Source organism: Quercus robur, chromosome 4, assembly GCF_932294415.1.
Source record: "Quercus robur chromosome 4, dhQueRobu3.1, whole genome shotgun sequence".
NCBI classification, from domain to species: Eukaryota; Viridiplantae; Streptophyta; class Magnoliopsida; order Fagales; family Fagaceae; genus Quercus; species Quercus robur.
In genome coordinates this window covers 33,057,845-33,073,626 of record NC_065537.1, presented here as the reverse complement: position 1 = coordinate 33,073,626, position 15,782 = coordinate 33,057,845, and the positions used below count along the sequence as shown (strand labels likewise).

Below are 15,782 nucleotides of genomic sequence, written 5' to 3'. Positions count from 1 at the left end.
CATTGTAAAGCACATTGAAATTGGAAATTGTTGTCTCTTTAAAACAAATGGCCATTTTGAATCACTTGGAGATAATGTTATTCTTGGAATGAACACACGTTTGCCTATATTAGTGCTAGTTATGATTTTTGCTTCTATCACCCATGTAGCCAATCTTGTTATAATGAGTCTTGTTCCATTACAAAGACCTTCATTCTAATTCAAGTTTCTAAGCAACATTACAGGCAAACCTATTTTTTATGTCAGTTTATGGTTTGGCAATCCTGGAAATCTCAACGTGTTCAAAAATTCAACAGTATATAGGAGATCTTGGTCAGGAACATTTGAAGAAGCCTTGCATATAGAATCTGAACTTAGATATTCATGAACTTCTCCATTTAAGGATGACACAATATAGTCATTTAGTTCTTCTACAACTTCATTTTTAGGGGCAAGAATTGCCCTATCCAGTAGGTAACTTGGATCTGTGTATTTATTTTCCAAACCTGGATATGTGTTGTCAATAATATTTTGCATTGGATTCTCTGAAGGTTGGATAATCAAATCACTTGGAATTGAAATGTTGTAATCCCCATCTCCTTCTCCTAATTCACCATTACCTATTTTAAGAATCCACTCACTAAAGTCCTTTATAGATGATGTTTCTATTCCACTCATACTGTTCTGTAGAAGCATCATATTTGTTTGGAGTTTAAAGACATTACAATCATTCCATAGATATGACTTGCTAATTGAGGATTGGACTATATCTTCTCGTCTTCCCTTTCTCACAATTGGAAGTATTTGTTGAAAATCACCCCCTAGAACTACAACTTTACCACCAAAAGGTTTTTCAGCATTTTGAGGATCTTTAATTTGTAGTATATCTCGTAACGTGCGGTCAACAGCTTCAAAACAATTCCTATGTGCCATCGGTGCTTCATCCCAAAGTATAATGCTTGTTTTTGAGAGAAGTTCTGCTGCTTGTGTTCTTTGCTTTATGTCACAGGTAGAGTCATCATTTACATTAATTGGGATATGAAATCTCGAGTGAGCAGTCCTTCCACCAGGAAGCAACAAAGCAGCAATTCCTGAAGACGCAATAGCAAGAGCAATTTTGCCTTTTGATCTTATACCATACATGATGGTTCTATAAAGATACGTTTTACCCGTTCCACCATGTCCATAGACAAAAAACATTCCCCCTCTTTCAGTAGCAACAGCTTCCATTATAGAATTGTAGATTATTCTCTGTTCATTGTTTAGGCCAGAAATTAGGGTCTCATGTTCTCTTTTCAAACTTGATACATCATACGACTTCTTCTTGAATAAGTCTATTCCCATTCTGAATAAGATCCATATTTGGTTGGGGCATTTGTGGATAATGTCTAAGTGATCTTCCATATTGTTGGAGGATTTGTTCAATTTCATACAATCCATAATTTCTCAATTGGTCATTTTGATAAAATTAGTTCTTGGAATTGGAGGATACGCCTTTGCCTATTTAGTATATCTTCTATAATCAGTTTCGAGTTGGATTCCCAAAGACTTAATGGATCAACTACTTCACAGAACAATAGCATTGTAACAAATAGTTGACGCAATTGTTGCCCACTGGCCCAACTTGAAGCTTCAATTAGGGAATCATGCCATTCTTTGTCATCATTAAGAAGTCCAAGTGCATAATAGGCTTCCTTATAAGTTGGATAAGTAACATCGTTTATAGTCCTTAATTCTTTAAAGTTTCTTGGACCTTTGACAATGTTAAGCAACATTCTCAAATAAAACCTTTCACCACTTGAAGGATGTGCGTAATACACTCTTCCAATACAATATTTAGATTTCCTTCTTTGCCATTGCTTAACATTACTATGCCATACCCATTTTGTAGGAAATTCAGCATAAGTCAACTCTCGAGCATCTTCAAAAGCCTCATTTGTTTTCATCCATTCTGTAAACTTTGTTTCTTCAATACCAGGTATATTTAAAACATTATCCAAGCTTGTATCTTCCGGATAAATGATGGGATGTTCGTCTTCCAAATGAAAATTTAATCTTTCAACAGGTGGATATCGAAACTTAATTGGAAATTCAAATATTCTCCAACATGATTCAGAAGCTGAAATATATCTACAATCCAAGTATGCTTTTGTCTCATCAACAACAATGTCGGTCTCTTGTCCATCACTCCCAATATTTGGCAAATTCTCTTCTACAACAACTGTTGCTCTATCTGATCCCTTGTTTTAAACAAATATTTGATCGATCGAGATCTATTACACCATTCTACATTCAAATGGGATTGGTACTTCACCAAAAGATCTACATTATAAGGTACAACATATCGGTTATCCAAAAGAATTCTGTTCTTCTCTATTGTTTTTCTATCATTTCTCCTTCTATATACTGGAAAGCCTTCTTCATCAATTGTTGTTTCTTCATAAAATCTTTTCGGAAAATTTTTTGTACATTTACCATTCATCATGCATGGTGATTTCAGATTTGCAGATCCACATGGCCCATGCATCATAAATTGTTTTACAACTTCATTAGCAACAGGATCCTCATCTGGATTTGGTATCTCAGCCATAATGATACTATCAATGTCTGTTGGACTTGGACACTTATCCTTTGGATCCAAGAATAGAAGAATATGTGCATGTGGGAGTCCTCTTTTTTGGAATTCAATTGTATACACAATAGCAATAACTCTTCCAAAATGAGATTTATGCCTCAAATCATGTAATAGTTCATCTAATTTTATCTTAAAAACCCTTGCTACAATATCTGGCCGATCCTCATATTTCAGGCCTTCTATAAATTCTAAGGAATGATTGATTTCTGGCCATTTTGGATTTCAAGTAAATGTAAGAAATAAATCTGGGTAACCTGCCCTTCTACATATCGCCATTGCATCTTGATAATTTTGAACCATGTACCTTGGACTTCCAGTAAATGAGGATGGTAGGACTATTCGTTTGCCTACAGTAATGGGATCTGTATCTCCACGAAGAACGGCATCTTTCAAACCATAGTACAGCTCTGACCTCAATTTTTTTTTATTGAATCTAACCCATTGTAGTCTTTCTTCTTCAATAGAAGTGTATGCATCCATTATAAATTGTTGAAAAAGCCTCCTACCAAGCAACAATGTCTTGCCCTCATGAAAGTGTTGTTGAAGCCTATAAGCATAGTATTCTCTCATTGTTATTGATTCCCTTTTTCTAGAATTGCTCCCATTCAAATTCCTATAAGGTATACCAAGCATATACCCATCCTCACCATACGGAAAAAGTAATGGATATTGCAATGCCATAAAGTTTGGATGAGTTCCATTTATACGTTGCAATCCTAAACTTCGATTCTCAACAATAATATCTCTATCAGAACTTTCAATATTAAAATCTCCAATAATAAGAGCAACTATCTCAAACGTTACAAGTAAGTCATATTGCCTTTCACCAGAATTGCGACTTCGTATTAAATGAATTCTGACATTATGTATATCTTATTCATCAAATTTGTCCCTGACCATTCTAAAACATTTAACCAATTGGTTGCACTGGTCTAACATTTCCATCTACCCAGTAACAATATCTGGATCCACATAATTTCTATCATCTTCATGTATAACTACATCAATTCTATTTTTAACTTCATTATCAGTTTCATAAATATAAAGCTGTGCATACTTAGGTTTTTGGCCATGGACAGGAAGAAGTGATCCAATTCTATGATGAGTTTGACCATTTACACGAAACACATATGGACCAGAACCATTATTCACTGATCTATCAACATTACCCCCCAAAGAAGTGAAAGCAAAGAGAGAGTTGTAGATTCTTATCCCTAGTTGAAAGTTTATTGATCTCTGATCACTATTAATATTGAGTAAGTTTCCAAGAAAGGGTGGAGGTTCTTTCAATAGAGGGAGTTCAACTTTTCCTTCAGAACAGCATAAACTAAACTTCGGTTTTGTAGGTGTTTTTGACTTTACAGTTCTCTCTTCATACCAAAGTTGAGCTCCACAATGTTCACATACTATTGTTGGAGGTCCTAAATCCAATGGTTCTGTAAATTTTCCTATGACAACAAAAACAAAAATTCACTTTTTATTCCTAATTTGAGAACTTTTTTGGGAGAACTAAAAAATGTAACACTTACGTTGTTTTCTGCTTTCATCATTAATGCTATATTGTCTACGTCGAATACTCCTTTCAAATGGCCTGTCATCTCTTGTTCTTGTTTGGCCTAGGTTACATACTAATTATGAGTTTTTTAAAGAAAAATATTTTTTTAATATGTCAATATCGTACCCCTTCTATTTCTCTTTTCAGATAAAATTAATCTTCGTCTCAATCTTGCATAGAAAGTAGACTCCATGCTTGGGGAATAAACTAAAAGCAAAGCATTCACAAAATTTTTATTCATAAATATAACTATATAGCAAAAACATATATTACAAATTAACAGTTAGATGTTATAGAAAGGGGAAAAATTGAAGAAAAATATAGCATTCACATACTAACTTCAGAATTAAAAAAACATAAAGGTATGATTATTTGATAAAATACAAATTGTATTACAATTTGTATAAAATAAGATCATATTTCAATTTCAAATTCTCTCTACAAACATATTACCAGTAAATATGCAATAAACAGTACAGAATAAAGGAAAGACTGGTAAATACCTGACTTTCCTCGTCTTGTAGTTGTATTACCAAATAAGCCAGATGTCAAAATGCTAAATCCCTACCTGCAAAACCAATAGAAGACAATGATAAAAGCAGATTTAAAACAGCAACCATATGAACACTATTTAGGAATTCTATCAAACTCTTGTAAGAAGCCAATAACAAAAACATATGTACAGCCAACAAACATCATTATTATGTACACATATATACAGCCAACCAAAAAACAAAACTCTTCACACACACGATGATACTGTTTGATTTTTTTTATTAAAAAAATAAGGATTGGTATTTGGTACTACTTGGTTTTTTTTTTTTTTTTTTTTTGAGAGTTGCACAAAAAAAGATCAATTGCTATACCGGTGTATTTTTATGCTTAAAAGAATAACAAAGGACAAAGTCTAAGAGGTTAAAAATAGACAATAAAGAAACTTTGACTTGAGACTATTATAGATTTAAAAGTAAAATGAAAATAGAACATTGGATCATGAATGTCTGGTTCTTCTTCATCACAAACGCAAAACGAAAAGAGAAAAAAAAAAAAAACAAACAAACAAAAACAAAAAAACTCTCACCACACACATACACAAATTAATACAATAAGCAGTATTCTACCACCCCATTACACTGTAGACATATATAGCAACTTCTTCATCACAAACGCAAAATGAAAAGAAGAAAAAAATCCATTGCACCATATTGAAAGACCATAATTAATAGCAACCATATATACAGCATATTAAAACTCATTAATAGAAGACAAATAGTACAGTGTAAAAAAAAAAAAAAAAAAAAAAACTAATTTAAAACAACAACCATATACCAATCCTTATGGTGCACAACTAATCTTTCTTTTTTCTTTTTTTTTATAATCATTAAAGAAGTATTCTTCAAACCATAGAAGTATATAAAACATTGAAACCATCAATTGAAATTTTGAAACTAAAGCCAAAAAAAAAAAAAACAAACAAACAAACGATGCTTTCAATAAAAAATTCCAATAATAAGATGAAAAAACTACTTGATGAGAAGAAAAAATCCATTGCACCATATTGAAAGACCATAATTAACAGCAGCCATATATACATCATATTAAAACTCATTAATAGAAGACAAATAGTACAGTGCAAAAAAAAAAAAAAAAAACTGATTTAAAACAGCAACCATATACCAATCCTTATGGTGCACCACTAATCTTTCTTTTTTCTTTTTTTTTTTTATAATCATTAAAGAAGTATTCTTCAAACCATAGAAGTATATAAAACATTGAAACCATCAATTGAAATTTTGGAACTAAAGCAACAAAAAAAAAAAAAAAAAAAAACAAACAAACAAACAAACAAATGATGCTTTCAATAAAAAATTCCAATAATAAGATGAAAAAACTACTTGATGAGGAACATTGTTGCCACCACCATCATCAGATTATGCAATCCTCTCCAACTATCTTCTGGGTTTGTGCATTTATATTACAAATCCTCTAACTTCCTTTTACGTTCTAATGAATGATTGATGTTCGCCTAATCATGTGATGGGTAAGCTTCGATGTTCGCCTAATCATACCCAACATTTAAAATGGAAATTTGACTTTATGTTTCTACCGTATTAAAATCTACTTACAAACCACTCTAAGACAATTCCTTTCAAATCAAGGATTTCATGAACAATTTGCAATTATGATTGAAGATAAAATGACTAAACAACATCACATATGGTTTGTGATGAGTTTGATTTGCCAAATTGTGGTTTGAAAGGTTACACTTTACCCACCTTAAAAATTTTGCAGCCCAAATTGTTTAAATAAAAGAATGCCATTAAACAAAATAGCAACTTTATTATAATCTGAATACAATATATTTATGTATCAAATGCAAATAAAAATAAACCTCATGTGGTTAAAGTGCAATATGTTAATCCTTAGGTTTCAAACTCAACATAATTCATAGGTAGATGAAGTTACACTACTTTCAAAGAACTATTTTGCTAAGTGCTAACTTGGTTGTGTGTTATTTAAACTTTATCTAGAAGAAATCTTAATGAGATATGGGCCACTTGCCCTATTTAGTCTTCAACAAATTTAGTAAGTAAAAGATCTTCCAAGATTAGATGCCAAGGAAATTTCTGTATGCAATTGGATGCAAATTTGGCAGTAACTATAACATTTGAAGGCAATGAACAATAAAACTACAACAAAAAGCAAGCCTTACTCCCAAAATTTTGAGTTCAGCTATGAATCCTCAATGAACATAAATTTTGAATAAGAATAAGAATACCATAACACTTATACATACCAAAACAGAAAAGTTTGGAAAAACTTGGGTCAATCAGACAGATTATGCATGTGTACATACACATATGTTATAAAAGAACTTGATTTTTTTTTTCAACCTGTACAGATTCAGGCACAAAATTGAGCATTTGGATCAAGCATTTGGAAAAAAAATTCAGAAATAAACACAGAGGGAGTATGTCACTATATTCTTAGTCTTCCATTTAAAATTACAAATTTCATAAAGCCTAGTTTGAGTTAAACTCAAGGTCTAAGCTACGGATTCAATCAAAACTGTCACGTTAGAGAAAGGGTACTGAACCTACAGAAATTGAAACTGAAATTTAGCTCCACAAATAGAACCAAATTTGGTTGCCAAATAGAGAAGTAGATGTGCAGGACCAAAGTAACTAAAACACAGAAGTAGGTGACCTCCCCATTGATCACAACCCAATGACTAATTCCAGGTCCACAATCTACACATTTGATTCCCATGATCAAATATAGGCTTTCCCAAAAATGAAAACCCAGATAGTAATTTAAACTTTCTCACACTCATAAATCGATAAAAAAAACACTATGATATTAAAACTCCAAGCATAAAAGCAAATTTAAACACAATGTAAAGAAAAAAAAAAGAAAAAAAAAAGAAAAAGGACATATAATTCAGTATGAACAATGTAATGAATAACTAACCTCAATGTACTCCACACCAATTTCGCTAAGATTATCAGGAAGCAAGCTGATAACTCCACCTCGCTCAATTTCCATTAAACAAATTCAAACCAATAGCTCAGTTTCCACACACAAAAACATATAACTAAAATTCAAAAAACACAAAAACAATTCAAATTGACCAATAGCTCAGTTTCCATGCAAAAACATATAACTAAAATTCAAAAAAAAAGTTAAGAAATCCACACTAAAATAGTAGCTCAGTTTCCACAAAAAAAAACAATTCAAATTGACCAATAGCTCAGTTTCCATACAAAAACATAAACATATAACTAAAATTAAAAAAAAAAAAAAAAGTTAAGAAATCCACACTGAAATAGTAGCTCAGTTTCCACAAAAAAACAATTCGAATTGACCAATAACTCAGTTTCCATACAGAAACATAAACATATAACTAAAATTTAAAAAAAAAAAAAGTTAAGAAATCCACACTAAAATAGTAGCTCAGTTTCCACAAACCATACCTTTAACTCTGATTCGAATGGAGGAAAAGAATGAAGAGAAAGGCAAAAGCAATAAACCTAGAAATTGAATAGCCGTGAAAAAAAAAAAGCATCGTGAAAGGTTTATATATATAGTTATAGAGTCCTAATCTATATAGAGTTCGGATTTAGAAAAAAAAAAAAAAATATATATATATATATATATATATATATATTATAGGTTTATAAGATAATACCTTTGGGTCGGTCTCGATGGGCTAGGTCGGTTGCATTGCAGTCTCGATGGGCTGGGTCGGTTCCATTGTTGACCGAGAAACTGAGCGAAGTGGATATGGGTATGGTGGGATCTGTGGCCATGGGCTTGCCGTGGAAAGGAAGAGGCAAAGGATCGGTCTATTGGGTCGGATCGGTATCGGGCTGTTGGGTCTTGCCGTGGAAAGGGAGAGGCAGAGGATCATTTGTGGCAAATCGGTGGATCGATGCTCTGAAGAAGGTGTCGTTGGGTCTTGCCGTGGAAAGGAAGAGGCAAAGGATCGGTCTGTTGGGTCTTGCCGTGGAAAGGAAATGGCAGAGAATCGGCCTGTTGGGTGTTGCTGTGGAAAGGAAGAGGCAGAGAATCGGGCTGTTGGGTCTTGCCGTGGAAAGGGAGAGGCAGAGGATCGTTTGTCGCAAATCGGTGGATAAGTGCTCTGAAGAAGGTGTCGTTGGGTCTTGCCGTGAAAAGGAAGAGGCAGAGGATCGGTCTGTTGGGTCTTTCCATGGAAAGGAAAAGGCAAAGAATAGGCGAGAGGAGTTGGGAGGAAGGTAATGGCAGAGTACTCGTGAAAGGGAAAGCGTCAAAAGAGAAGGCAGTCGGGTTGGTTTTGGTTTTTTTTTTTTTTTTATTATTATTTTTTTTTTAATGTGTGCTGACTTGGAAAATTGTGGGAGTTTCAAAAGTTTCGGTTTTATATATACTAGTTATATAGGCCCATGCGTTGCACGGTTTTATGAAAAAGCTTATAAATAAATGTATAAATAATTATATATTTTAATAGATTCAATAAAGATAAAAGAAAAAAAATTATCAAGTGTAAATAATTATCTCACTAAAATAAAGGGTAAGATTTCTTCCTAAAACTAAATTAAATTAATAATTCCAAATTAAATTTTAAATTGATAATTATTTTAAAAAAATGTACTAAATAGTTGATAAATCTAAAATTACTATAATCTTGATAATGTTATAAATTAAAATTAAAATTGATAACTCAAGAATACACGTGTAGAACATCTTGATAATTTGATGTAACATAAAAATCAAATAAGAAAATTGTTAAAATTAATCTATTAATTCTAACCATATTTAATCATTAATTGTAAGACTCTAACCCTAAGCATATAAATTAGATCAAAGCTAAGAAATTTAGTTTAAACAAAAGGCAACCAATACACAAAACCTAATCAATTTAATAAAAACAAAATACAAAAACAAAGAAGGAGCCTTTAGAAACTTGACAATGTTTTCAAATGCTTTGAATTCATTAATTAAAATCACATGAAGACAAAAAACCAATAATAACACTAAAGAAAATTAAAAAAAATGAAAATAATAATAATAAAAGAAGAAAGAATGTATACTTGCATTATCATGGGATTTAAGCATTCACATATTGAAATAAGCTTCACTCAAAAAAGGATATATAGGGTTATATATATTGGTAGAGTTCCATTTGAAATATAATTCATTTAAATCTTATTGAAATTAAAGATATCTAATCAATGTGTTTGTTTTTATCCCATAAAAATTAGAATTAAAAAAAGGTCATATGAATAGAATGAAAAAGAAAAAGAAAAAAAGAGTTGATTGAGAGAAAAAGAACGTGGTTGATAGCTATAAGGGATTTTGATATATATATATATATATATATATATACATGTAGAAATTATCAAATTAATGGAAATATATGCTATTTTTTGGAATAAATAGAGATTATCAAATTATTGGAGATATATACTGTTTCTTGGGATAGATTTATATTAATCACCTTTTGAAGAATTTGGATTGTGCTTATCCCTTAATAATCAAGTTTTGTAGCTTGATATTCTGATAAAATAATATTAATTTAATAATATTAAAATTTTGAAAATTTAGATGATAAATATTATCTAAATTAAATTTTTGTATGTTAAATATTATCCCCTAATTTAAGAAATATATCTTAACAAATAAAAAAATAATGTTAATTAGATGATAAATATTATTTAAATTAAATTTTTGTATGTTAAATATTATCCCTTAATTTAAGAAATATATCCTAACAAATAAAAAAATAATGGTAATCTAATTTTATTTAATGATAAGAATAAATTAGAGTCCTGGTAGTATACTATTCATTTTTAGTTCTTTAAAAATCTAAAAATTTAATAAAATTTCCGCAATTTGGTGAAACCACGTGGCTCAACCACAACGTCTAAGCCTAACTTTTATTTAAGTTTGATGAAAGACAACCTGCAAAAATGAAAAATGACAAATTTAACAAAAGGAAAAATGTTATCCCTTAATTTGAGAAATATATCCTAACAAATAAAAAAATAATGTTAATCTAATTTTACGTAATGATAAGAATGAATTAGAGTCCTGTTAGTATACTATTTCTTTTTAGTTTTTTAAAAATCTAAAAATTTAATAAAATTTCTGTAATTTAATGAAGCCACATGATGCAACTACGGTGTCTAAACCCAACTTTTATTATATATAATATGATGATATAATATATATATATATATATATATATATATATATATATATCTATACTACTATTTAAGGGGCTTCCCCTGTTTGGATTCCACATTTTTCATACCTAAGATACCCTCATCATACCCACTTACAAGTTTTCAACTACCGGGGATAGATGTGTAAATTAAAACTCCTACATTTTAAAACCACAAACTCACGTACGCTTTGCAGTTTCTATCTCACTTTCTCTCTCTCATTTTTCTTCAGATTGAAGACATTTAGTTTAGCTCTACATCCTCCTTTCCTTTTCTTCAGATTAAAGACATTTACTGTCAGAGGCTTCAACAAATTTTCAAGTTCTATTTTTTGCAAGTTTCTCTTTATTTTCTTTTCTTTTGTTTATGATTGACTTTCTTTAAGTTCTACTTTTTTTTTTTTTTTTCCTTATATGTATCACGTTAACTCTTTTTTTTTTCTTCTTTTTTTTAAATGTAATTTTGAAATAAATGGTTCCTTCATATACTCTACCATTGTACTTCTTAATGAATTGTCATTTCATGTTGTAGGTATTGTGATCCAAAGACAGGGCTGCCTTATGCTACAAAAGAAGCATTCAAAATCATTCGTAAACAATTAAACAGTATGGCTTCCCTTACCTCCTTTAATAGCCTTTGTTTACATTTTATTTAAAAAATTTGAATTGAAATAAAAATAGTTTCATATAGATGATCAATTACTATTTCCTTCTCCTTCCTCACTTCACTTTTTTTTTTTTTTTCCTTCTTCATATATATATATATATATATATATATATATATATATATATATATATATTTTTTTTTTACCATCATTGTATATGTTTTTGGCGTTAAATTTTTTTATTTAGGTATGTAGCAACCTTAAGTTCTACATTTTTTTTTTTTAATGTATCACGTTAACTATCCTTTTTTTTTCTTTTTCTTTTTTAAATGTAATTTTGAAATGTTGGTGGTGACTGAATGTATATGTTTTTGGCGTTAAATTTTTTTATTTAGGTATGTAGCAAACTTGAGTTCTACTTTTATATATATATATATATATATATATATATATATGTATCACGTTAACTCTCTCTTTTTTTTCTTTTTTTTTTTTAAATTTAATTTTGAAATGTTGGTGGTGACTAAAAACAAAAAAAAGCCACATTGTATAAAAAAAAAAAAAAAAAAAAAAAAAAAAAAAAAAAAAAAAAAACCTTAACACGTTTGAATTCCACTCCCACATTTTACTCTTAAAAAATTGTTTGAATTCCACTCTCCCATGTTTTACTCCTAAGAAACTGCTTTACTATCAAATTTAAAAATTTTAACTTCTCTTTAACTTCTTTTGCTTATCCATTTTTTATTTTATTTTATTTAAGTTTCATGTTATATCCTCCTTCCTTTTCATCTTCTTCTTCTTCTGGATATATATATATATATATATATATATATATATATAAAACCGAATGGAATATTACTGCACTGGAATAACAAAAGACTTCATTACTTGACTTCCAAGATTATCCGGATAAGTATATAAGAAAATATTCTTATTTTACTTATCATGTTATTTAGTTTTCTATTTCTTGCATTCAATTGATGCTTTAAAATATTGTATCTGTTTTTGCTCTCAACGTGTCTTCTCTTGAGTTCCATTCATTGTTATCCAATTTTTAATGCCTCGGGTTGCAACCATTGTCATACAGAATATATGGTGAGTAGGGTTTCTTTTTAATTTATGTTGTAATAAATTTATTTTAGAATTTTTTTGAACAAAAATTTAAATGGATTTAATCTCAATTGCAAGCTAGGCAAGACCACGTGTGGTGCTGTTAGCAAACTGTGGAACCCAATATGCAGAGCATTCCTCAAAATCCCATTAATTCTTTGATTTCATAAGAAAATCAATGGAACTCAATGGATGGTTGTGCCACTTGATCATTCCTTTGCTTGCACAATTTATTTGGTTTTATTTCGGATTGAACATTTGCATCTTTGGCCTCTATTCTACAACACCATTTTGTGCTTTGTGTGGAGCCCAGGTCTTACCATTTTTTTTTCTTGCAGATGTTATGTACATGTGCAAAGAACATGAGGATATTAGCAAGATGGGAGAACAATTGATTGCCTTGGCTTTTGATCTAAGAGAGATGTATTTTTTTTAAAGTAAATATTATGTATTGTAAGTAGCTGACTTTTGATCAGTATATTGTTTACGCAAATTGTGTATAAGCGTATAAAACTCTTATTTTTTATGAGTATGAAAGAAGCTATAAGGAGTTTTACCAACAATTTATAGGAGGGGCTGATTTGTATCTAAGGTTCAAACCCGCGACCAAGACTTGCCATCATACCAATACTACCTCTTTTCTTATTTATTCATTACATATAACCTTACAAAATTTATTAGCAAAAAACTAGCCTCTGAGCACGCGCGTGCTCAGAGGCTCTTCTATTTTTTGGGTTAGGGTTAATTTAGAGCATTTATTATAATTTGGGATTACTACATTTTCCAATTACAAAAAAAACCTAGGGGTGTGATGAGTGTCATGTGTGGAAAAATCATTTTCCAATCACAATAATTTTTCATCGCAAAAAAATCTAGGGGTGTGATTGGAAAATGATTTCTCCACACATGACACTCATCACACCCCTAGGTTTTTTTTGTGATTGAAAAATGTAGTAATCCCAAATTATAATAAATGCTCTAAATTAACCCTTACTCAAAAAATAGAAGAGCCTCTGAGCACGCGCGTGGCGTGCTCAGAGGCTAATATATATATATATATATATATATATATATATATTAGGTTTTGATATTTTGTTTGGATTGGTTGCGATTTTGTTTTACAAGTTTAACACCGTTTGACAGTGCTGCATCACCGTTTATAAGCCTCCCTATAAATTAAAAAAAAATTAGCCGTTTAAAATACTACGCACACAGAGAGAGAGAGAGAGAGAGAGAGAGAGAGAGAGAGGCGATGAGGCCTGGGACACGGAGAAAGAAACAGAGAAAAAGGAGGAAGGAAGATGAAGCGGCCTTCAGCATAAGCACGAAAAAAGCCTTTCCCAGGAACTCTCGATATCAGACCATTCTTTCTCGGTAATTTCCAACTAATATCTTACCCTATTGTCTTCAATTATGTATGCTGTCAATTTAGGGATTTCGTTGAAATCAGGGAAACAACCTAGAAGATCAAATACTAATTGAATTGTTATTAGGAATTTTCAGTTGCTAGGTTTTGTTCCTTTGCTTTCATGAATTTCAGTTTCATATGTTGTTTTGTTTTGAATTTTTTTATTTTTTGGCTTGCTAACTGGGTCATTAGAGAAGAGGAAGGGTTATTAGATAAACTATACTGTTTCACAACTTTAAAACACCGTTTAATATTTTTCATTATTAAAAAAAAAAAGACCAACCCTTGAAATTCAGAGGTAGAGAGGAACAGAGACAGAGTTCGTAAGAGGGAGAACCGTCAGACTCCTGTGACCCCACGGTAATTTTTTTTTTTTTTTTCATTGTTAAAATATATGGATTTGGCTATATACTTATATTTGGTTGGATTGATATCAATTTAGATGTTTGGGTTAAATTTGATTTCATTCTCATCTTCACACATGTTCACCAAAAATTTACTTTTAACTTTTAAAAACCCACACCGGTTCAGTATGTAACCGCTCTATCTGCCTTCTTATATATATTGTTTCTTCTCTTCAATTTTTCCCTTTTTCTGTTATGCTCTTTTTCCTCTGCGAAAAGAAATCCTGCGACGCTTGAAGAGAAAGAACAGAAGCCTGCCGCCACCAGTCAGCCAGCGAAACCACTACCGGTAAAACGGTAAAACTGATTTCTTTCGTTTTCCCTTTCAGTTGTAGTGCTTTGGATTTTATTTCTTAATCTTCTTCTCCTTCTGAGGGAAAATTTGTTTGTTAAAAAAAAAAAAACTCTGCCATTTTTTTTCTACCGTTTGGAGGAGAATGAAAAAATAAAGGTCTCACGTAGGGGAAGATAGAGAGAGGCTGGAACCACTACTGGTGAGTTTTTATCTTTGCATTTAAGTTTGTTTGTTAAATATGATTAGGTTTAGATATTTTGTTTGGATTGGTTTTGATTTGGATCAGGCTTTGATATTTTTTTGAGTCTTTTTTATCTCCACATTTAAGTTTGTTTAATAAATATGATTACGTTTCAAAACCAATTTCTCTATGCTTGAAATTTGCTTATTTATTAATTGTTCCGTTTGGTATTAGAATACCCAACTTGATGGCTGGTTATGGCAAAGTCAATAAGAGTTTGCAACCCAGGTAATTTAATTCATTTAATATAGTCTAATTTTGGTCTTACCTTCAATCTGCTGCAGTTTAATTGTTGGGTCTCAAGCACTATTCTATAAGAGCACGTTATGAGCAATATAAGAGCAACTTAAGCCAAATATAAGAGCACATTGTGATTACCGTAATATATTAGTTCTTAATATTTATATTTTTCATATTTATAATGATCTTATGTGTAAATTTTTGACAATTTGTAAACAACTTTTTTATTGGATCAGATTTAGCCCTCAAATAGGTGAAATTAGACAAATATTTAAGCCTGAACATGTTAACACTTAAACTTAAATCTGGAATTTTGCTGATTGTACAAGTATGTGTTTTAACTTTTAATGTGTTTGAAAAAAAAATATTGATTTGAGATTGATGTATTCTCTTAGAGACAGCCTTTAAATTTGCCATTATTGGGGAAGTTTGCAGATTGTACATTTGTGTTTTAATGTGTTTTAGAAAAATGAATTGATGCATTCTCTTAGGCTTAGAAATGACAAGGTTTCACGGTAGTAGTAGTGGTGCGCTATGATGTTAACATAGTCATAAGAGATATCAATGGATTAAACTACATGATAACCAACTGTCTATTTGAGTT

The 15,782-nt window shown here is 30.7% G+C and overlaps 2 protein-coding genes and 1 long non-coding RNA gene across 3 annotated transcripts; 1 reads left to right on the top strand and 2 right to left on the bottom strand.

The window, feature by feature from the left end:
• Positions 1 to 237: 237 nt before the first annotated feature.
• Positions 238 to 1,323, bottom strand: LOC126721770 (ATP-dependent DNA helicase RRM3-like). Its single transcript, XM_050424830.1, has one exon. It carries the CDS (start codon positions 1,321 to 1,323, stop codon positions 238 to 240), a length of 1,086 nt encoding a protein of 361 aa, XP_050280787.1.
• A 110-nt stretch (positions 1,324 to 1,433) lies between these two features.
• On the bottom strand, positions 1,434 to 7,715 carry LOC126721769 (uncharacterized). The gene is made up of 6 exons (XM_050424829.1): positions 7,641 to 7,715; positions 4,673 to 4,733; positions 3,564 to 4,062; positions 2,869 to 3,452; positions 2,306 to 2,820; positions 1,434 to 2,219 (listed from the first exon to the last, which is right to left on the bottom strand). Exons 1-6 carry the CDS (start codon positions 7,713 to 7,715, stop codon positions 1,434 to 1,436), a joined length of 2,520 nt encoding a protein of 839 aa, XP_050280786.1.
• A 6,096-nt stretch (positions 7,716 to 13,811) lies between these two features.
• LOC126724431 (uncharacterized) lies at positions 13,812 to 14,842 on the top strand. Its single transcript, XR_007654982.1, has 3 exons — positions 13,812 to 13,964; positions 14,295 to 14,358; positions 14,622 to 14,842. It is a non-coding gene; the product is annotated as an uncharacterized LOC126724431 (long non-coding RNA).
• The last annotated feature ends 940 nt before the right edge of the window (positions 14,843 to 15,782 follow it).